The sequence below is a fragment of the Erythrolamprus reginae genome, chromosome 5, assembly GCF_031021105.1.
Source record: "Erythrolamprus reginae isolate rEryReg1 chromosome 5, rEryReg1.hap1, whole genome shotgun sequence".
Lineage (NCBI taxonomy): Eukaryota > Metazoa > Chordata > Lepidosauria > Squamata > Dipsadidae > Erythrolamprus > Erythrolamprus reginae.
The window spans coordinates 88,607,180-88,631,273 of NC_091954.1; the positions used below are offsets into that span (position 1 = coordinate 88,607,180).

Genomic DNA, 24,094 nt, shown 5'->3' on the forward strand with positions numbered 1-24,094 from the left:
GCAGACTAGTCATGCAACATTATTTGGGCTTGATATACAGAAAACACAATGATGTTCCTAGCTCTGTGACTAAACATACTGATCTATTCTTGAGCTATGCTTTCTATTGTCTGTATTTCAACTTTCTAATGAACTATTTGCAGCTGTCGGGCTTGGTCTATACACTGGCTTTCTCTTGTGGCTTCTGTAGAGAGGTATGAAGAACTTAAACATAACTACGTGTCTGCTATTTCATTGACCCAGATACTTTTTTTATTTATGTATTCCTAGCTCTTTAAATTGCATAAATGGTGCTTGCTGCTTTGCATGGTATCTCATTGCTTTTCTTGCCTTCTGCTTGGTTAACTTATTGTTTGTATCTTTTTGTAGTGTGTAATTGTGCTTCTTCCATTTTCATTTCTTTTTAGGAAGAGGTAACAGAAGCAGTGTCCCATCTGTCACTTTCAGCAGCAGCAATGCCACATTTGCCACCATCACCACCAGCTATGTCCTCAGAAGAACGTAAAGAAAAATGGGAGCAAGGTCAAGCTGACTACATGGGAGAAGACAGCTTTGACAACATCAAGAAAAAACTTGACACCTACCTCCAGTAAAAGCACTTGTATTTGCTCCCCCCAAATATCAGCAATACAAGGACTTGTTTCAGAGCTGTAGCAACTAGAAAAGTCAGCTAGGGTCAGTTAAGTTTGCCAGAAGCATTGCCACTGCTCAACAGAAGGCTTTTGGTAATACTGCAGGTAAGAACTGAGCAAAAGCTGTTTTAAGTATGACTTCTTGTGCCAATCATGTGTCCAACAGTCAGATCTTTTTCTTTTGCTCAAAAATTCACAAATATGCCTGCAAAGAATCTGAAAACAGGACAATGCACTGGCCTGAAACATACTACTTAGACCTAAAAGACTGTGCATTACCTCTCTTCCCTTTCACACTCGCACACCAATATGTTCTGCTTGCTACAATAAAATAATGGCTTGAGATTCAGGCAGCTATAATGGAAGAGCCTTACAATACTAGCATATGTATATGCAACTTGGTAACTGTAAAGTTACCTTTCTGCCAGTTCCAGCCATTTCTGACCAGATTTCTATGCACAAAACTACAGCATGGCAAATGCTTTTGTTCAGTTCTATGACTGAGACAAGTAAATCTGTGAACTATAACGGCACTCAAAGTACAAAATAAAAACGTTGAAAGTTGTCAACCCATCAAGTGGCAATAAAATCTGTGACCCTCTGAAGATACTTAGCATTTGTAATCTCTGTAATCAATACCACTGAGGATTTTCTTAGAAGTTGATCTGGTGTTAAGTCTGTTTTCCATTGAAATTGTGTTCTATTTAAATGAAACTGCGTTAAAGGCTACAGAGGATGTGTACATTAATTGAAAGCTCACCTGGGTGGCACTTTATAGAGATGGGAAGGAAATAAAGAGAAGATCATGCTGTCATAAGATGGTGTCAGAAGTTCTGACTCTATGGACTGGACATTTCTACACACTTAAGCGTATCCAATTAAATTCAAAACACCATACGTTTCAGTAAATTATTCTCAGTAATTAGAATACTTGACAGATTAAACAATACTACTTCCTACTACAATATTCTGGAAATGTTAATAGGAACTATTGATTTTTATTCCATCAATCATATATGCAAGATGCATGGATAGAACAGCATTAAAGAGATTCATACTTCCCATCCTCTTATAAGCTGGACAAAAACAAAGACAAGTTACTAAATTAGATAAAATTTGTTTTATTTTCATTATGGTAATATAACCAATTACCAAATTATGTTCAATTTTCCAAATTCCAATAGCCAAAATATCCTGCCTCTAAGAGTTAAGCAGCATAAATTCTGGGGATTTTCTGAAATATTTGAAAGGGAAGAGCATTTGGGGGGGGGGGGGAGTGCAACCCAATTAAATCTGAGTAAGTTTGGCCCTAATCGGACACTGACTAAAAATGGAATTGCTGTTTTATTTTTTTAAAAAAATATATTGCTGCCTGTTCACATATGGCAACTCAAGGTGGCTTACACGGATATACAAGTCTTCAGAGAAGGGCGGCATCCAAATCTAATAAATAATAGTAGTAAAAACTATTTTTAAAAATGAGAAAAATAATTAGTAAAATAACACACACTCATAAAAACTAATGTAGATCCCCGGGTACGCTGACAGAACCATATCTTCAGCGCCTTCAAGAGTGGGGGACAGTCTAATGTGGTGGTGGAATGATGTTCCAGAGAGGAAGCCACCATAGAGAAGGCTCTTCTAGTCCCGCCAGATGTATCCCTCAAGCATATAAGGCCAGCAACATTCCTTGCTTCCCCACTCTAGTGAGTCAGGTAATGCAGTGTTTTTCAACCAGTGTGCCGTGGCACACGTGTGCCGTGAGACATGGTCAGGTGTGCCGCGAAGCTCAGAGAAAGAAAACAAGAGAGAGAGAGAAAGCAAGAGAGAGAGAGAGAGAAAGAAAATGAGGGAGAGAATGAGAGACAGAAAGAAAATGAGAGAAAGCAAGAAAGAGAAAGAAAGAGAAAGAGAACAAGAGAAAGAAAGCAAGAGAGAGAAAGAAAGAGAGGGAGGGAAGGTGGGAGAGAGAAAGACATAGAGGGAAGTAGGGAGGGAGAGAGAAAGCAAAAAAGAAGAAAGAAGGAAGAGAGAAAGAGGGATGGAGAGAGGAAAAAAAGGGAAAGAGAGAGAGAGAAATAGAGCGAAAGGGAGGAAGAGAATTCTTTTGTCCAAACTTTTTAGCCGCCGCCGCCCCCTCCAATGTGCCCCATGGTTTTGTAAATGTAAAAAATGTGCCGCGGCTCAAAAAAGGTTGAAAATCACTGAGGTAATGTGATCCACAAGAGACAGACCTCATATCACTTTTACTAATTTTACTATTTTGGGGGGAGGAGTATCCAGCACAGATGTCAAGGTTAAAAGAATATAGTGCAGTGACAGCTAACCTTTTCGGCACGGAGTACCAAAAATGGAGAGTGCTTGCATGCCAGAACCCGGAAGAACAGTTAGCTGGTGCACATGTGCGCTATGGAACTCGGAAGAGCAGCTGGCAACAACATGCATGCCCACAGAGAGGGCTCTGCATGCCATCTCTGGTGTGCGTAATAGGCTCGCCATCACAAATATAGTGCATTACTATTGATTTTTTTAAGAGAATGGAAATATTAACATAGTTAACGTATATGAAAATGGGCATTCCAGGCATAATGAGATGGTGCCCATTCAGTCAAGTCACTGCAATTGGTGGTCTTCCAACATTAATTCTATACACATGAATGGTGGCATGCAGGGAATTTTAAATCTTTCTGAACTCTAGTAAAGTCTCACCAATTTCAAAAGCCTGAATAATCCTAAGCTCTAGCAAACCCAGAAATAAAAAAAAATCTAGTCAGCAGGCCAAAGTCTTGATAAAAATTTTATTTGCCTAGAAATCAAACTAGAAATACAGAGGTTTTATATTACTATTGATAGCAGAAAAACCGTTCAAATGATTCCTTGTTTTTCAATAAACCAAATGTAAGCTTAAAGGAAGTTTACATGCCTGATATTTTACATAAGAGTGCATTCAGTTGAACATATTTTTAATCCCTTTTCAGATGCTTCTAACTTGGGAAAACATGGGGCAAAACTGACATGCACGCTATTGCTGGCATATGCAATTTTCTTCTTTTCCCCCAATATACATTTGTAAATCTTGTTCTACTTAGTTGCTAATATATATCAATACAAAACATAATACATAGTAATATTAAATTTGTGCGCAAAACTTCAGAAGTTACAAGTTAACTTGCAACAGATGAAGATATAATCCAAGCAAATAATAATAATTTACAACTCAGGTTTTTACATTAAAAGAAAATAAAAAACTTCATACACGTTGAACTGTAATGAAGCTTTGCTCTTAATACAGAAACTGAACATTTAGACTTCGGTTTACTACCCTAAAGTTTTACTTTGCTGGACCATTTGTCCAGTGAGTATGTATATTAATGATTATTCATTCCTGTTTGCAAAAAATACCTTGCAATTATTAGAAAGATTCTTTTTCAGTATTATTTTGTCTGAACATATAACATCAACTTATTTTTAAAGCTGAATTTGTTCCAATGTTTTAAATTACATATCCATCAGTGTCCTGATTTCATTTATTTTTGTTTCACCAGTAGGTTTTTTGGTTCCAAAGGCTCCAGCTGCAAGTTCTCTCTTCTTGTTCTGGATTTTAAGCATATTTTCTTCCACTGAATTCTTTACGATGAACTAGAACAATTTTTTTAAAGGTGTAAAGCAAAACAAAAATTAATATAAAACGATCACTTTAAAGCTACTTGTCTCAAAGCACTTGGAAAAGAATTATAAAATATAAATGTGTTATCCTACAAAGTAGCCAGTAAATAAATTCTTGAAGTGAATGAATGAATGAATGCACACACACACTTCAAAAGAGCAAACATGTTATTTTTTGAGGTAAAGATTGTTAAAATAAATATCAGCTCACCTTGGTGATGATAACATCCTGTTTCTGCCCAAGTCTATGACATCTGTCAAAGCACTGGTCCTCTGCAGCAGGATTCCAAGCCTAAGTTGTATACAAATAAATATTTATTCATATTTAAATTTCCACGTACTTACTTGGGCCTGAAAAACAAAATTTACTGTCAAATACATTGGCAGTATTTTATATTTAAAATTACAACTTTAATAATAAAACCTAACAAAAAAAGGTACAGAATGAAGATAGATAGATAGATAGATAGATAGATAGATAGATAGATAGAGACAGACAGACAGACAGACAGACAGACAGACAGACAGACAGGTGTGTGTCTGTCTGTCTGTCCAGTGGGGGGGAGTATTTAATTAGACGCCAATTATGCAAGTTCTCCCACTTAAAAAGATGAGAGAGGCCTGTAATTGACATCATGGGTAGACCTCAACTATGAGAGACAACGTAAGAAAACACATCCAGAAAATCACATTGTCTGATTTTTAACGAATTTATTTGCAAATTATGGTGGAAAATAAGTATTTGGTCAATAACAAAAGTTCATCTCAATAGTTTGTTATATATCCTTTGTTGGCAATGACAGAGATAGTTGAGGTCTACCTATGATGTCTACTACAGGCATCTCTCATATTTTTAAGTGGGAGAGCTTGCACAATTGATCTGACTAAATACTATTTTCCCCACTGTATGTTATGTGTGTGTATGTATACACACACATACACCCTTCATTCTCAATTCAGCAAAAATATGTCTCACACACAAATATGTATATATGTGTATATGTATGTGTATGTGTGTATATAAATGAAATTAATATACCATCTTTTTCAAGAGTATATGTTTCTTTCTAGCCCTAACCATGTTCCCAGCTCTTACTGGCTTGCAAGCTCTTTCATTGCTACTTTCTCCAAATAAGGTTTTTTTAACCAGGGGAGAAAACAATGTGCTGAAGCTGACCAGACTAAGGACACTAGCCAGATAAATATCTGGTAGGCAGCTTCCCCCCTCCCCTATTTTCCTTCCCAAAAAACTAAGGTGCATCTTATACTCCGAAAAATACAGTAAATATATTAATGACTTCCCCATGCATCACAATAAGTATATATAATTTCAGTAAGTTACCACCCCTTAAATTAAATTAGAGACATTAATTATCAATTGCAAACCATATTATTCCCCAGAGAGTTATTTTCATTTCTCCTAATTGCTGTGTAAGTTCCTCCACAAACTCGTGTAAACAATGCATTGGGAACTCTATCTGACCAGATTATGTGGGCTGAAGTTAAATATCCAGATTCACTTTCAATTGTTTTAGGAGATTTAAACAAAGCAAACTTATGGAAAGAGCTACCAAAATATTTTCAGCATGTCAATTGTCTCACAAGAGGCCAGAATACTTTAAACCACTGGTACATAACATTAATAGATGCTTATTAATCTTTACCACAAGCAGCTGTGGGACACTGATCACTGCATGATTCACTATGTACCTGCTTACAGACAAAGACTTAAAACCATTAAAGCAACAATTAAATCGGTAAAGAATTGGACTGAGGAGGCAAAGCTAAAGCTACAGGCTTGTCTTGACTGCACTGATTGGAATGTTTTCAAAGATACCTCTGCAGACCTGGATGAACTCACAGATACTGTATCATCATGTCAGTTTTTCTGAAACCCTGTATGTGCTGATCAGAAATCTGCAAATATACAGTAACAATAAACCTTTGTTCACAGCTAAACTTAAACACCTGTGTTGTTCCAAAGAGGAAGCCTGCAGAAAAGGCAATAGAATGCTGTACAATCAGGCCAGAAACATATTAACAAGTGAGATCAGAGCAGCAAAAAGAAGCTACTCTGAAAAGCTAAGAAATCAGTTCTCAACAAATGAATCAGCAAACAGTGGAAAATGCTTAAAAATATCACCAGTTATAGCAAACCACCTTCCCAGGCTGAAGGAAATTTTACTGCAGATTTGAGAGAAAACTACTGCCACCCATCTCCACAATCCCCATCTCAGACACACCAACAACAGCTAAGCTTCCTACAACCTACCCTATACAATTGGCCCATCACCTCTGAGGTGCAAAGCCTATTTCGGGGTGGCGCAATGGTTAGAGTGCAGCACTGCAGGCTATTTTAGCTAACTGCTAGCTGTAGTTCAGCAGTTCAAATCTCACCACTGGCTCAAGGTTGATTCAGCCTTCTATCCTTCCAAGGTGGGTAAAATGAGGACCCAGATTGTTGGGGGCAATATGCTGATTCTATAAACCGCTTAGAGAGAGCTGTAAAAGCACTATAGAGTGGTATACAAGTCTAAATGCGATTGCTATTTTACAGACAAAAGCCAAGAAAAGCACCAGGTTCAGACAAGATAACTCCTTGCTTATAACCTTGTTCTGACCAATTGGCTCCCATCTTCACCCGCATCTTTAATAAATCACTACAGATGTGCTTTATTCCTTCTTACTTCAAATGCTCTATCATCCCAGTGCTGAAGAAACTATCAAGGAACTGAATGACTTCAAATCGGTTCCTATAACATCTGTAGTTATAAAGATCTTTGAAAGATTAGTGCTTGACTATCTGATAACCATCCCGGATCCTGTTAGACCCCTGCAATTTGCCTACCAATGCTGCTGTTAATATGACTCTACACTACATCCTACAACCTCCTGAATCTCCAAAAGGGTCCTCTTTGTAGACTTCAGCTCAGCATTCAATGCCATCATTGCATATATTCTTCTAACTTAACTAAACCAACTAGCTGTACCTGATCACACTTGTAATGTGGGTCATAAGCAGCATAAAGCAGCAGGTGAAGCTGGCCAAAATCACATCAGATACCAGGAGCTCTACCAAGGCTGTATGTTCTCTCCACTTCTCTCTATACACTAATGACTGCATCTCAAAAGATCCCTCTGTTAAAATACTGAAGTTTGCAAATGATACAACAATGATTGGTCTCATTCAAGACAAGGATGAATCTGCATACAGATGGGAGGGTGAACAACTAGCCTTGCAGTGCAACCAGAACAATTGTGAACTAAATACGTTCAAAACCGTAGAAAAGGTTGTGGACATTAGGAAAAAACCTCCTTTGCTACTTACAATACTCGATAGCATAGTATCAACAGTAGAGTCTTTCGTGTTTCTAGGTTCTATTATATCGCAAGACTTAAAATAGACACCTAACATCAAAAACATCATCAAAAAAGCACAACAAAGAATGTTCTTTCTGCGCCACCTTAGAACTGCTCATAGAACTGCTGATTCATTTCTACAGAGAAATTATTGAGTTTGTCATCTGCACCTCCATAACTGGCTGGCTGGCTCTGTAATCATACAAGACTTCAATGGATAATTAGATCTGCAGAAAAAAACAATTGCTACCTGTTGTGTCCCAGTGTGGAGTCCCCTTAGAAATGACGCACACACCACTTTTGGCAAACAATCCTATTTACTACAAATAAATTGTCTTATTGGCTATGATAGAAAGTTCATACAAAGCAGAAAGGTTGTTTTCTCAGTAAATCAAATGGTACTTTCTCTTCTTAAGAGCTGGACGGATATCAAACTCCCAAAGTAAACAGGTACGGTAATTAAATCCAGTTATCAAAACTCACAGAAGTTGGCCGATAGTCCAGTACTAATTATTTTCACAGAACAATAATACAGAGTTCAGAAAGCAGGAAAGTCAGGACACAGCAAAGCTAGGCATAATGAATCAACCGTGTCTCCAGCAAGTGACTCTATGTGCTTATACCTTAAATAGCCTAAGGGTGTGGCCAATTAGCCTGAAGCTCTACTCATGAGGAGACCTCCTCCTACGGAGCATCATGCCTGCTAGCTGCCCTGCGTGCCCTAGCAACAAGCAAAGGCTCCTCCTCTTCTCCTTTTCCTGAGTCACTCAGCTCAAACTGAGGAAGTACAGAAGGCCCTGGTTGGCTTTCAGCCTCTGGCACCAAATCCTCCTCACTATCGAGCTCAGGTGCCAGGTGCACAAGATGAACTAGCCGCGTCACAATCATCTCCTGGTTCTCTAGATGCGTGACCAGTTGCGTGGGACACGAGCAGGCCATAACAGCTACCAATCCGCCTTCTGTTTTTTTCCTGAATGCCATCACTCTGTTTAATAATTAATTCCCACAACACTGTCAAATAATTTACTAAGACTGTATTACTATTATTATTATTCTCTTCTTTCCTAATATCTATCTCTTCCCACTTATGACTAACCATATTGCTTGTATTTATATTGTTTTATTTGTTTACTAGTATGATTTAATAGCTTATTTACTTTTTAAAAAATAGTTGTATATGCTTTTTATGTTTTACACATAAAACACAATACCTATTCTTATGTATATTACATCTTCTTACATTTCAATTCCAAGTAATTAATGTAAGGGTGGTAAGGGTGGCGGCAAACATTCAATTTCAATAGTTGTGCTAATCAGAGAATTAACATAAGCACACATATATATTATATATTATCTATATATTATATAGATAATAATTCAGGTTTTAATCCTAATTCTCCCAAATTTATTAAAAGTTGCTTCCTCCTCCCCAATATTAAAAGTAGCATGCAAAAAATTCCTCATTCCTGTTTAAGAATCTAAATAGGTTGTGTAGAATATTAAATGTCAGACTCATTGAGCAGGGGGTTTATACTTACAGGATCCATTAAAAATACCCGGGACGCTGCTGTCAGATTCAAACCAACTCCACCTGCTTTCAATGATAATAACATTATAGTTGGAGACCCAGTTTCATTGTTTTGGAACTGCTGAATTGCTTCTACTCTTTTTTTCTGGTTCATAGACCCATCAAAACGGACAAAGACAAATCCAGATTCCCTGAGAAACAAGAGCAGCATGTTATACAAGTCAATTTTTTTATATTCTGATCCTTGGAATGAAGTTTTCATTTTAAAGTTTTTTCTAAATCACATTTTATTATTATTAAAATGTACATGCTGCCCAACTGCTAGTGACTTTGGGCAAGGTTTTTTAATTTTTTTCAAATTATTCTTCGATAATTTTATTATAGAACACATCTTACTTACTTTAGTGGAGTTTCTATAACAGACAGAAATTTTGTGAACTGTGAAACAACTAAACTCTTAATAGCCGGATTTTGTTTTCTTAGCTCAATCAAAGCATGCATCAATGCATTGACCTGAAAGACAAAATAAATCTTTAAAATAATTTTGGTTTTTTATGGTTTTTGCACATCTTCTTGCCATCCTAATGCGACTTCATTTTCTATATCTGAATATCCTTGTAACTTAAGCAAATAACAGAAAATTAGACTTCCCAAATTAATACTGAAATGATATGAAGTCTGAAGAAACAGCTAGTTTCTTTTATGGAATGTTATAATTCAGAGATCTAAATTCTTAAACCCGAGAAACAATTGATTCATATTTTAGTGCTGTATTAGAATGGTTTTTGAAAAGTAATAATCATCTTACAGAATCAAGCAACTTTACATATTGATTTTTATGCAGATGTCTCATCACTAAGTTGGAAGGTGCCGTTTAAACTAATGCAAAAATCCAACTCCTCACCTTAACTTAGAGAAATACATGCAGATAAGCCAGGGCAAATATTTGAAAGTTTTCATAGCATGTTCTAAAGAATACTACTGTTTTTACATTATCATTGAGGTTAAGAAAGACTGAACATTCCAAAAACGTCAGTCGTTCTGCAGCCATCATAACTACCAGCATCCCAATATGGCATATACTACCTACTTACTTCCCAATACCTTCCCTCCGTCCTCTGAATTGTTGCTGCATCAACTATCCTAATATCACCTCTCAATCTCCCACCATCTCATCTTCCTAGTATCTTTCCTCCTCTTTCCCCTTCCCACATCTAAGCTACCATTGCCAACATCTATGATGTTTTTCTAATTCTTATATTCATTAGCTGTCTGGACCAGCTAAATTTTGATAAAATCAGATTAAACATGTGTTTTCTTTTGATTATGACCTATTCCAAACAATCTGTTGCACATCATGATTTAATTGAGAGACATTGCTTCTTTTGAATTTTAACTAAATTTCAGTCAAGAGAATCGATATATTGAAATTCTAGAATCAGACTGGCTGCAACTAAAAACAAGTTCACAACCATAATACCAGCATAGTAAAGTAACAAGGCAAAGGCAGGAAATTGGCAAGACTAGCTGAATGAATGCCAACAACCTTTGTATCACCCTGAATAGCAACTTGCTTATGCAGCAGAGTTCTACTGCATCCATTTGGAACTGTTCATGGGCACTGAAGAAGATCATTTAAGTTAGCATTTTTTGGATGCATATCTACAAGATCAAGTTTAAATTTGCTGCAACACTGAAAGGTTCCTCCCACACCGTAAATGCTCCCCAGTTGCTTCTTTAACCATTGCTCAGAGGAAACTATCTTATAGTATATATAACTGACTGAATTAAAAACCCAGTTTCCAAAACACCCAGTTTCCAAATAATTATCCAAATGTTGCACTATTTGCAATAATTTGATGTACTTCAGCACACTTTTTGTGAAGCATATACACACACACAAATAAAATGTAGAATTTACCTTTGAACTAGATGTCCATTTCCCATTTGTATTTTTTTCATCTTGAGATTCTTCCAAATGGCATTCTATTAAATTTTCTGATGAAACCTCCTTTCTACAAAGAGGACATTTTGCATTTCCCTGAAAAACAAAACTATTTATTGTAAAAATGCACACAATTGGAAGCAATGATTATATTTAAAAATGGTTTGTATATGTTAGAATATTGATCACTGGGAGAGCCAATGGAAACAAGGTCAGCCAATGAATAGGCATAGCAACAAAGTCAGCCAATGGGAGCTAAAATCCAACACAACCTATCATCTGTGTGTGCTTCTGGAAATTATTTATCTGCAACAAATTCTGAGAATATGCCCACACTTCTTAAACATTTTAACATGTAATTTGTTGCAAAGAATGCATAATTAAGTTGAAAAACTAATTAATTTTACCTGGAATTAATATCCCACAGAAACAGAAACTTAAGAATAATAGTAAAAAATGTTGAATTCATGGCTATTTTTCAACCAATCACTAAAAAAAATCTTTCCAATATTAGCTAAAACAAAAAAATTAAAATATAAAAAATGGCTAATTTCTTTAAAAGTTTTAGTACAATTTTAATTAAATAAATAAAATGTTGAGCCCTATTGGGCCTAAAAAAATTACCCTTGCATTAGGGTATGAAAACCCTATATTTATTATCTCTGTAAGAACATGTATGTCCTATTAACAAAGAAACATAGAAGATTGACGGCAAAAAAAAGACCTCATGGTCCATATAGTCTATATACTATTTCCTGGATGGATGGATGTTTATCCCAGGCATGTTCAAATTCAGTTACTGTGGATTTACCATCCACGTCTGCTGGAAATTTGTTCCAAGCATCTTAAGGCACTCTTCTACCATGTTTCTCTGAAAACATGACCCACCCCAATAAGCCCAACCCTAAATTTTGAGAGTTGGGCCTAATATTACCCCACCTCGAAAATAAGGGCGTGGCCAACACGGAAGGTGCACAGAGGAGTGTGCAGTTGCTGGCCCCTTGGGGCAGTGCAATTATCGCTTTTGTTCTTCTCTTACTGAGTGCAGTGCTTGTTGGGCCTCTTCCCTGAAGCCGGCAGCTCCGCAGCCAGCTGCTTTGCTTTTTCCCTTTTTCGAAAGCTCGTGGAGGCTTGTGCAGTGGCACCAGCATGGGGAAGGCAGGCAATCCAGGTTCGCCTGGTGCACCAGTTGCGGCCCTATCTGAATAGGGAGTCCTTGCTCACGGTCACTCATGCTCTTATCACCTCGAGGTTCGACTACTGCAATGCTCTCTACATGGGGCTACCTTTGAAAAGTGTTCGGAAACTTCAAATTGTGCAGAATGCAGTCGCACGAGCGGGCATGCGTCTTCCTAGATATACCCATGTCTCTCCAACACTCCGCGGACTGCACTGGTTGCTGATTGGTTTACGGACACAATTCAAAGTGTTGGTAATGACCTACAAATTCCTACATGGCATCAGACCAGATTACTTACGGGACTGCCTTCTGCCGCATGATTCCCAGCGGCTGGTTAGGTCCCAGAGTTGGCCTTCTCCAGGTCCCGTCAACCAGACAATGTCATTTGGCGGGGCATAGAGGAAGAGCCTTCTCTGTGGGGGCCCTGGCCCTCTGGAATCAGCTCCAAGATTCGTACTGCCCCCACCCTCCTTGCCTTCTGCAAGAGTCTTAAGACTCACCTATGTCGCCAGGCCTGGGGCAATTAAATCTTGCCCCCCCCTGACCAATAAATGTGGTGCGTGGTGTGATTGGATTGTCTGATTGAGTAATATACAGTGATACCTTGTCTTACGAACTTAATTGGTTCCTGGGCAAGGTTCATAAGGTGAAAAGTTCGTAAAATGAAGCAATGTTTCCCACAGGAATCAATGGAAAAGCGAATAATGCCTGCAAGCCCAAAACTCACCCCTTTTGCCTTATGCTGCTGAGAATCCCCACCTCTGGACTTCCGTTGCCAGCCGAAGCACCCGTTTTTGCGCTGCTGGGATTCCCAAGGATCCCCTCCCTGGGAAACCCCTACCTCCGGACTTCCGTGTTTTTGCGATGCCATGATTTCGCTGAGGCTCCCCTCGCTGGGATTCAAAGCAGTGCTGGCAAAAATGAAGGGAATCCCAGCGAAGGGAGCCTCAGTGAAATTGCAGCATCGCAAAAACATGGAAGTCTGGAGGTGGGGTTTCCCAGGGAGGGGAGCCTCAGGGGAATCCCACCAGCGCAAAAAACAGGCACTTCGCTGGCAATGGAAGTCCGGAGGTGGGGTTGCCCAGGGAGGGAAGCCTCAGCGAAATCGCAACACATTAGTGTGATAATAGAACAAAAAAAATTACTCATCTTGGACTAATAATTTATTAGATTTGTTATTATTATTATTATTATTATTATTATTATTATTATTATTATTTAGATTTGTATGCCGCCCCTCTCCGAGGACTTGGAGCAGCTCACAACAATAAAACATCATATACAAATCCAATGTTAAAATAGTCTTTTAAAAACCCCTATTAAAAACAGTCATACAGCCAAAACACACCATCCATAAAATCAAAGGCAGCTAAGAATATATCAATTCCTCCATGCCTGGCGACATAGATGAGTTTTCAAAAGTTTGCGAAAGGCAAGAAGGGTGGGGGAAGTCCTAATCTCCGGGGGGGAGCTGATTCCAGAGGTCCGGGGCCGCCACAGAGAAGGTTCTTCCCCTAGGTCCCGCCAGATGACATTGTTTCATTGACGGGCCCCGGAGGTCAACTCTTTGAAACCTAATCGGTCACTGGGATTCGTGCGGCAGCAGGCAGTCCCGGAGGTATTCTGGTCCGATTCCATGTAGGGCTTTATAGGTCATAACCAACACTTTGAATTGTGACCGGAAACTGATCGGCAGCCAGAGCAGGCTGCGGAGTGATGACGAAACATGGGCATATCTGGAAATGCCCATGATAGCTCTCGCAGCCACATTCTGCAAGATCTGAAGTTTCCAAATACTTTTCAAAGGTAGCCCCATGTAGAGAGCGTTGCAGTAGTCGAACCTCAAGGTGATGAGGGCATGAGTGACTGTGAGCAATGACTCCCGGTCCAAATATTACTCTGCACATCACTCTGAAATAATTTGTGCAGATGACTGATAGTAATAACTTGCCTTTTCTCTTTGGATGACTTCCCAAATGCAGGTCTTACAGAACACATGGGCACAGTGTGTTATCATTGGAACAGTCAGCGATTCCAAGCAAATAGCACATTCTTCGTCTGATCCAGAGCTTAGAACTAACTTCATCTTCTGTATTAACATGTCACGGAATTCTTCAGAACTACCTAAACATTAAAAATAAATACAACAGAGAGAACTCATAAGTTATGTATACATTAGGACTATGCAATGCTTCAGATTCAATTCCAAAAAAGATCTTTTGGAATTCAGTATTTGTCAGCAGTCTTATCCGATTCTCAAATCACAATGCTTCCTCTTCTGAACTGAAACAATACAGCCCTAATACAGATGCAATTATAAAGTATCACTCTTTTATATAATAGCCAATTTAAAAAATCAGTTTACATTTCTATTGAATTGTTAAAATGTACTCACTTTCTAGAGAACTGGATTGAGAGATACTGGAACAGAGAGATGGGTGACAGCACAATTGTCTCAATCTGAGCAAAGCACCAAGAACATCTGCATAGTGGGCCAAAACATTCCCCTCAGTAAAATACCTAGAGAATAATTTTGATAGTAAAAAAACCTGTTAAAATAGAAATTTTCCAAATTCTATTTGCTGAATCAAAATTGTTGAATTGGTTTAGAATTTTGCAAATTCTATTCCAATGCAATAATTTTGAACCAATAAATCAAGCATTATCTAATTTTATTCCTCACCAACTTTCATGTCTTAAAACAATTTTGTTCCCATTATATTCAAATTAAGAAATGTTTGGTTATATCAGTGAGTACAAGCGAGTAATACTATTATATCACTCTATATAAACTGTACTTTACTTTTTAGATTCCATTTTGTTTTGTCTTTCATAATGAACACCACAGATAGCACATAATACATGCAATACATAATAGATCTTGTAATTTTACTTCAAAATCCAACAAAACACATGAGTTATTGCATACCATTTTTAGCAGAAAAAAAAGATCATAAAATTGAGGACTATTTGTATTGCATACTTTCAAATAGTCCTCAATTGAAAACAGTTTTTGTAGTGACCATTTTGACGTTACAACAGCACTGACTGACTTATGACTGTTTTTCACTTATAACCATTGCAACATTCTATTCAGAATTGCTTGGCTAAACTTGCTATCATATTTAAAGAAAAGTTCAACAACTGTGTAACAATTGATTAGAATAAACGAATGTTGCTATAATCTTCATAGTTTACTTTAATCTGGTCATTATAACCTAGAGTCCCTTGGGAATTGGGTGACCTGTAAGTTTAATTAATAAATAAATAATTTATTAGTCATATTACCAACATTTCTTCAAAAAGATTTCCTCTTATACAAATGATATTCTTGATAAAATCCACCTTTATATAAATTAGAATTTAATATAGGTAATGAAATATATAAAGTATTTTTCCCATTTAACAGCCAGCACGATTTACCTGCTAAGAGCAGCTTTAGTCTCATTTTTCACAGAGTGATAGATGGCACTCTCTTCATCTGTAAGTGTAATATGCTGCATAAATACTTTACGTTCTGGCAGCTTCAAAACTGGCTTCCCATTAACTTTGCTTGTTTTAGTTCTTCGAAGAGTAATGCTTTTAATTAGAGATTGTAAACGCCTAGGAAAACATGTAAATATCCATACAATATATAATCATATCATACAGAAAATATGAAAATATTCACAAAACAGCCTATATCAGAAATAGGAAAATATTCACAAAACAATCTATAATATCATATTATACACACAATTATATACAGGGGCTTGTCCTCTGTCCTGGTGCTTCTTGACCTCTCAGCGGCTTTCGATACCATCGACCATGGTATCCTTCTGCACCGACTAGAGGGGTTGGGAGTGGGAGGCACTGTTCTTCAGTGGTTCTCCTCATACCTCTCTGGTCGGTCGCAGTCGGTGTTAGTAGGGGATCAGAGGTCGACCTCTAGGTCTCTCCCTTGTGGGGTGCCTCAGGGGTCGGTCCTCTCCCCCCTGCTATTTAATATCTACATGAAACCGCTAGGTGAGATCATCCAAGGGCATGGGGTGAGGTATCATCAATATGCCGATGATACCCAGTTATACATCTCCACCCCATGTCCAGCCAACGAAGCAGTGGAAGTGATGGGCCGGTGCCTGGAGGATGTTAGGGCCTGGATGAGTGTCAACAAGCTCAAACTCAACCCAGACCAGACGGAGTGGCTGTGGATCTTACCTCCCAAGGACAACTCCATCTGTCCGTCCATTACCCTGGGGGGAGAATCACTGGCCCCCTCAGAGAAGGTTCGCAACTTGGGCGTCCTCCTCGATCCACAGCTCACATTAGAGAAACATCTTTCAGCTGTGGCGAGGGGGACGTTTGCCCAGGTTCGCCTGGTGCACCAGTTGCGACCCTACTTGGACCGGGAGTCACTGCTCACGGTCACTCATGCCCTCATCACCTCGAGGCTTGACTACTGTAACGCTCTCTACATGGGGCTACCTTTGAAAAATGTTCGGAAACTTCAGATCGTGCAGAATGCAGCTGCGAGAGCAATCATGGGCTTTCCCAAATATGCCCATGTTACACCAACACTCCGCAATCTGCATTGGTTGCCGATCAGTTTCCGGTCACAATTCAAAGTGTTGGTTATGACCTATAAAGCCCTTCATGGCACCGGACCAGATTACCTCAGGGACCGCCTTCTGCTGCACGAATCCCAGCGACCAGTTAGGTCCCACAGAGTGGATCTTCTCCGGGTCCCGTCAACTAAGCAATGTCGCCTGGCGGGACCCAGGGGAAGAGCCTTCTCTGTGGCGGCCCCGGCCCTCTGGAACCAACTCCCCCCAGAGATTAGAACTGCCCCCACCCTCCTTGCCTTTCGTAAACAACTTAAAACCCACCTCTGCCGCCAGGCATGGGGGAATTGAGATCCTCTTTCCCCCTAGGCCTTTACAATTCTATGCATGGTATGTATGTATGTATGTTTGGTTTTTATATTAATTGATTTTTAATCATCAATACCAAATTACTATTGTACACTGTTTTATTGTCGCTGTTAGCCGCCCCGAGTCTCTGGAGAGGGGCGGCATACAAATCCAATAAATAAATAAATAAATAAATAAATTGCAAACCAGCTCTTGTGCACAAGGTAAAAGTTGCATATTTTCTAACACTTAAAACTATTTTTAAAGAATATGTTAAATGCTACAGGTACTAATTTATATGTGTATTGTGCTAATCTTTATAGAATATGTAGAATAGATATTAGATGCAGTTTATACTTAAGCCCGTTTTCATCTCCCATAGTGACAGGCCGCTGGATTGTTCTGTGCCACCACAATCTGTCTGTAAAAGGTTTCAACTTTAAGAAGGAAAGGAGAGACCACAAGTCCTTTAAAGAATTCTGAATAGGTGTGCCTAAAACAAAGACAGGTAAAAAATACTATGCATCATGCTTATTCAATTTAGGTAAAATAAATCTCAAGGATTGTTTAGCAAAAAAGTATCTCATACACCACTCATTTAGTGACCAGATATTGCAAGCATAACCTTCTTACTGAGGCTGCCTCACATTATTGTCTGATTCTTTCTCCTAAAGAGAAGCATGCTTCAAAAAAATTGCAAGACTAGATGACCAAGTGGGCTTGGTGAGAGGATGGGAAAATGAGGCTACCTGAACTTGAGGCAGTTTCGCTTGCAATGCTGGGCTGGGTAGGCAGTGAGTCTTGCTGAAGTACAGCAACCTTGCTTGCTCTAGTGGGCTGGGTTGGTGATGAGGCTTCTCAGGCATAGCAGCTTTATGTGAATTAGTGGGGCATTTGGGTGGCTGAAATCAGGTGTGGGAGAGAGGCAGATGGGAAGTGTTGCAGCACTCATGTGGTAATAAGTGCAGGTGGACTTCCAAGTGCCTAAAATTACTTTGGACCCTTGAACAAGTCCCTTTGTTCATTCCCTCCGTAATTTCAAACAATTGCTGAACAAATGTTCAAAAGTTGAGGACCACCTGCACAAGACCAAACTGAACTTCTGCATCTTATCGTTTCTCGGGTTTGCATATATGTATGGCTCTTCAAATTCTCAAACAGGAGGACAATGAACAATGGTTAGGAGGATGCAAGCATTCTGCTTAGACAACAGCCCCCAACCTGGTATATACTGCAATACCGATTCTACAGCCGTAGTGGGTTGCTCCTGGTTCAGATCTGTAGTTAGAACAGGTAGCACTGGCGATGGGAGGCTCCATCCGCCCAGGATGCTTCTGCGCATAAGTATCATGTGCACGCACACGAACTGGCAGTAAAATAATTTACAACCCACCACTGATCTACAGCATAAATACCTGTCAAGATCCATCTTCTTTGTGCATTCAGATCTAGAGCAGCTTTTGTCTGTTGAGCATTTGGATTTCGTATTGTATGACCTTCATCCAACACAACTCTCAGCCATTTTATTTTATGTAAAGGACTAGCACCTCTGGCCTGTAAAAATGCATATTAGCCATTTTAATATTTAAAATAAAACTTTGAACAAGCATTTGGATATGAGTCATCTCATTTAAAACAAAGAGAAGCTTTGACAATTTTATCAAAAGGGTATTTATGATTTTACAACGTGGAATAGAAGTCATGTATGAATTAGGTGGCCATATAAATATATTTAATAAATACAATACAAAATAAAATAAAACATGGAATATTGAAAGTTCTTTTCACTGCTATAGAAACCATTCTCACAGTAAAGTATTAGCAGATGGATTCATGTTTAGATTACAATACTGTGTCATCCCAGTATCAGCAAACAGTAGATGACCTTGTCTCGGCCCAAAGATTAAACAAGGTGAAGCCTGAGTAAAACCTGGATAGGCAAACTCCAGGAATACATGAAAAAAGGCAATGGCAAATCAATTCTGTTCCCAGGAAAACAACATGAAGTCACCTGGAATCAAGTTTTCTATGAAGAAAACATTACTTTTTTACGATTGTCAATTCTAACAAGTTATCTTGACCTTTTTAAAGGAAGTGGAATCAACACAGGCAATATTAGATAAAATCTGGCAACCAAGTATAAAACATCCTATTAGAAAACTATAACCTCCTCTTAATGCCAAACAACAACGCATAAAGGATATGAAAAATAAAGTAGCATTGTGAAATTAAAGTAGCATGATAGTGGTTTTTAAAAATATAAAACTAAATTTAGCATTGGCAAAAGTCTAATTTGTATGAATGTTACATTACTCCTTTTTTTCCCTAAAGGGTCTTAGAATTTTTTAGTATACTCACTCCATAGTCAGTAGCTAAAACGTTGTATGTTGTTAAGACAATATCTTGCTTGGAAAGTATTGTCAGATCTTTGTTCCGTTGTGAGCCATAGTAAACATAAGTGTTCAACTGAATATTTGGATCAACATGTTGTTCAAGTTGGTCCTAAAATGAGAAATTGATCAAAAAGTACAATTAACTAATTGTTCCATAAATTTCAATGCCTACAAATTCTGCTCCAATCTTTGCTACATTAAATATAGGTCATACAGGGATAATTATTCACCCAACACAGATTTATTTGCTGTCAGTTATTTCTTCTTCCAAAGGAATGCAATTAGTTTTGATATGTGACATTTATGATTATCCCCTCAGGCCTTGTACTGAAGAAATTTTTTAAAATGTGACGTGCACTTCTTTCAGATATAGGGATTAAGAGACTTAGTTGCTTTGGTAAAAGTAGAAATTGCATCGTCATTTTATCCTACTTTTTTTAATATATATAACTCAAAGTTGTTAGGATGCTGAGTTTGATTATTATAGGTTTATAGCTCATCAGTTTTAGACCCGGATAAGCTCCTGTCACTTGTCCCAGCTCCTGTCAAATTAGCATTTCAAGATCATGTAAGTGCAGGTAGATATAAGGCAAATAGGTGTGTGGCAAGGTAACAGCATTCTGTTTCACTGCACTCTCTACTGCTGTGATGTCATGGCAGCTACATGACAGCAGAAATATCCCCAGGCAATGCTGGCTCTTTGGCTTAAGAAATGGAGGTAAGCACCACCCTCTAAAGTCAGTCACAACTGGCAGGATAAAACTCAAGGGACATCAAGATTTCATGCCTATATGAGCCCCACAACTCACAAATTCTTGGTTTCCAGGCCAGCATCTTAACCACTACACCAAATTAACACATTAAAAAAAAGTGCAATATCTCCTCTGACATGTGGTTAGCTTATTTGGACTCGTAAACTAAGCATAGTTAGGCTAATTATTTCTTGAAATAAGACACCATCAGAAAATTCCAGAGTCATAGAATTAGTATTTAGGAAGCTAAATACTTCCCAAAGAAAGGAAACCATTTCTGTACCACCTAAGATGTCAATGTCTATGGAGATTCTCAGTCATCCAGGTCATGATTGTCCCAAAGGTGCTTTTTCAAGAGGCAACTGGACTTCTTGGTTTTGCTTAGATGTTTCGCTTCTCATTCAAGAAGCTTCTTGGAGAAGCAAAACATCTTTAAAGAAAAAGCAGAAAGTCCAGTTGCCTCTTGAAAAAGCACCTTTGGTTAAGATGTCAGTGTAACTAAGGCTGTTAAAATTATACGGGAATACATTGTTACCCAATAGTCAGATGCTGATATATATGTATACCCTGGTCATTATTTTACTGGGTCTCTACCTTTTGCACTAGCAGAAGGACCTTTTATGAAGCTAAAAATTCTCATTCCATTGATTTCTGCTATCCACTACAACCCTCCATTCTTCCCAAAAATTTGTTCCAAGAACTGGTATAATTTATAGTACAAGACAAGGGGCTATAACATATACATTATCTTGTCAAAGCAATATATGGGTTGAAAAAGAATTTATAGAAAAATGTTTTACTTGATTTTAATATAGAACAATCCTCATTCATTTAAAAGTTGCAATCAATAAACATTAGGAAATACAAACTATGTAAACTATAAACCTACAATCCAGTTACTTAGGACAGAAAGAGGGCAAATGATCAGCGTCCCTCTAACATTATCAGATTCATTTTCCTTTGCTTGTACAGGAACATCTTGAAGAGAAGGAAAATACACAATTACCAACTTGAATATGTTATTGTACTTACAGTATATAGTCCATTTAGTGTTATTCAGTTAAAGAATAATTACATGCTAGTAAGAAGTTATTCCTACTGCCAAGCATATCATCTACAATTCGACTGATACCTGTTTTACTACCTACCCATTGGGAATCTTAAGAAACATAAAATGCAGCTATTCATTCTGCACTATATAGTAACTACTAATTTATTTTTCATATTTGAATAACTTTTTGCTTAGTCTTCATAGTTGATGAAAAAGTTAAAAATACTGTAGTTACATACACAATAGATCCCTCCATAATTCAGGCTAACAATCAATTAGTTATTGTTATGGGGATCCAAGCTAGATTATTATCCCCAAATATTGAGGCCCCCCAAGCCAATATGTAGAAGATGGAAGAAAACAAACACATCTTGTAATTTTATTAAACTCAGTCATATACAGGAGTACAAATGAAAACTAGAAGGAATTAAACTGTAGTTAACTGCTTTGACTGAGCATGCAGAATGAAGAAACTTGTTTTTTAGCTCATGATTAGCAACTATGGATAAAGCAGTTAATTTGTTAAGAAATTATTAAATTAATTTCAACAAATCCAGTTGATTTGTATCTATCTCTTTGTAATAAGCAGTACCAAGACTTTCAGGGTGGCTATAAATACTATATACTAAATAAATACTTTTTATACTATACTATCTACCTTCCAATTCTGTTATTCTGCAATACCACAATATTCAGTAAAGTTTTAAAAAGTATCTTAGTATTACCAAATGGCTTTCCCCCCCCAGGAATCAAGAGTGAACAAACAGAATGGTAAAGCATCATTACCTAGTTTTCTTTTCCTTCCTTTTGATTTTGGTTTTTTCCCTTTAGCTGGAAAACAAAACATGTTATCATAATAAGTAAAATTGGAAAGATACTAAGAAAATAATAGAATCAAAAATAACTGTAACTCACTTTTTTTTTGTTCTGCAACTTCCTGCTCAAGTTCTGTGTCGCCGCTTATAGTGCACTTTGATTTCTTGCCCATAACTCTAAAGTATTGAAAATGAAGTAGAGAGTGGAAAAAATAATAATATTCTACACGTTCATATCCAATTATTTCAACCTAGCTTACAAAGGTTAGTGATCTAAAGTAGACACATCTGAGGAAGATGAGCAATTTTAAAAAATTGGATGGAGGGATAAAATAAAGCAGGGTTGACTACAACCATCTTGCCAGTCACTCTCTGGACTTGGAATTGAGATAGTTGATAGTTGTGCAACTCATTCCCCAAAACTGGACATTCCCCCACCTCACAACAAAAAATAGTCTGTAGTATGTAGCTGCCCGATATTGCTAACTTTCTGAACTTCAGTAGTTTCAATAGCATAAAACAATGTAAAGGATATTGAGAGCTGTACTTCACCAATAGGCAGAAGGTAACAAGTTGCCCAGACTTAACTTATTTTAGGTACAAGCCACAACATGTAGGAATCATTAGGTATGCCTGCACTGTACACTTAGCATGATTAATTTAACTCATGGCTTACTCCAATAATTTAATTTCCTCAATTAACATATCACACTGAACCATACCACTAATCATATAGGTCAGATTTGAAGATTGCATATTTGTTGGTTCAGAGTCATGAAACACAGTCAACTATTTTTGTGTGTATATTTGAGAAAGAGATAATCCACAAGTAATTTTTATTGAGAAAAGAAAACTTAAGTACTAAGGAATTCTTCAAAACTTCAAAAATAAGCCATGTGAAGATATCTGGCACAACTGCACTTGCCCTCTGGAATAGCATTCAAGATATAGAAGGGCTGTATAGCTCCCACACTTTAAATATTCTGCAAGTCTTTCAATACTTTGCTCTGTATGTATGGAGCCTGATTTTTTTTTCCTGAATTTTATCTGTGGTTTTATTCAATATCATTCTTTTTTAAATTCTACATTCTTTTAAACACTGTAAAGTTGCCCAGAGTGTTGGAATCAGAAGGTTAAAAATCCAATATATTAAACACATAAATGAGCACGTAAGTATTTAAGTTCAGAAATGAGAGGAAAATATAGAAGAATTTTCATTGGATTCTAATTTAAAAATAAATATTTGTCCTGGATACTATATTTTTAAGATAAAAACTTCATTTCAGTTAATAAACATCTAAAAACCTTCCTAAATAAGTATATTTACAATGTTGATAAGGGCAAACTCACAAGTGATCCTTGATATACAACCACAATTGAGTCCAACATTTACTTTGCTAAGTGAATATTGCCCCATTTTACACCCTTTCTTGCCATCGTTAAGTGAATCACTGCAGTTTTCAAGATAATAACACAGCTGTTAAATAAATATGTCTTCCCCAAGACATGTCTTCCCCAAGAGATATTGCTTGTCAACAAGTAGTAAGGTAATCACCTGCCCTCAGGGCACTGAACTGTCACATAAACAAGTTTATACAATATATACATTTTGAATATGTTTCAAAGTAAGCACATTCCTTAATAGAAAAGAAAAAATTCTACCTTTTTGGATAGGATCTGGAAGATTGTGAGGGAAGAGAATCACTTTCCTCTTTTGAATTGGAAGCATTCAGTTGCAGGCCACAATAGGATGCTTATGAGAAAATTTTTAAAAGTTTTTGTTTTAGAAGTAAAGTTATTGGAAAACAATAGTTATTTAATGTAAAAAAAAGAATTTCGGTAATTCATTTTAAGGAATTCAATCCAGACTAAGGCAAGCTTCA

At 37.5% G+C, this 24,094-nt stretch overlaps 2 protein-coding genes across 3 annotated transcripts in view; one reads left to right on the top strand and one right to left on the bottom strand.

Moving 5' to 3' along the window:
- Positions 1–1,446, top strand: part of GYG1 (glycogenin 1) — a 30,199-nt gene extending 28,753 nt beyond the window's left edge. Inside the window, exons 7-8 of one of the 2 annotated variants that reach the window (XM_070753401.1) lie at positions 144–194; positions 408–1,446. In XM_070753401.1, coding sequence (XP_070609502.1) covers positions 144–194; positions 408–593 — 237 coding nt within the window. In that variant the 3' untranslated portion in view covers positions 594–1,446. The remainder of the gene's footprint in view (positions 1–143; positions 195–407) is intronic. The other variant, XM_070753400.1, reaches the window with a different exon arrangement.
- Positions 1,447–3,416: 1,970 nt separating this feature from the next.
- Positions 3,417–24,094, bottom strand: part of HLTF (helicase like transcription factor) — a 34,432-nt gene continuing 13,754 nt past the window's right edge. The window contains exons 10-24 of the mRNA XM_070753384.1: positions 23,874–23,964; positions 22,312–22,388; positions 22,183–22,227; positions 21,235–21,323; positions 19,559–19,702; positions 18,616–18,754; positions 17,558–17,693; positions 15,735–15,914; positions 14,707–14,831; positions 14,263–14,435; positions 11,108–11,227; positions 9,587–9,699; positions 9,197–9,377; positions 4,510–4,590; positions 3,417–4,271 (exon numbers count right to left, since the gene is read on the bottom strand). Coding sequence (XP_070609485.1) covers positions 4,131–4,271; positions 4,510–4,590; positions 9,197–9,377; positions 9,587–9,699; positions 11,108–11,227; positions 14,263–14,435; positions 14,707–14,831; positions 15,735–15,914; positions 17,558–17,693; positions 18,616–18,754; positions 19,559–19,702; positions 21,235–21,323; positions 22,183–22,227; positions 22,312–22,388; positions 23,874–23,964 — 1,835 coding nt within the window. The 3' untranslated portion in view covers positions 3,417–4,130. The remainder of the gene's footprint in view (positions 4,272–4,509; positions 4,591–9,196; positions 9,378–9,586; positions 9,700–11,107; positions 11,228–14,262; positions 14,436–14,706; positions 14,832–15,734; positions 15,915–17,557; positions 17,694–18,615; positions 18,755–19,558; positions 19,703–21,234; positions 21,324–22,182; positions 22,228–22,311; positions 22,389–23,873; positions 23,965–24,094) is intronic.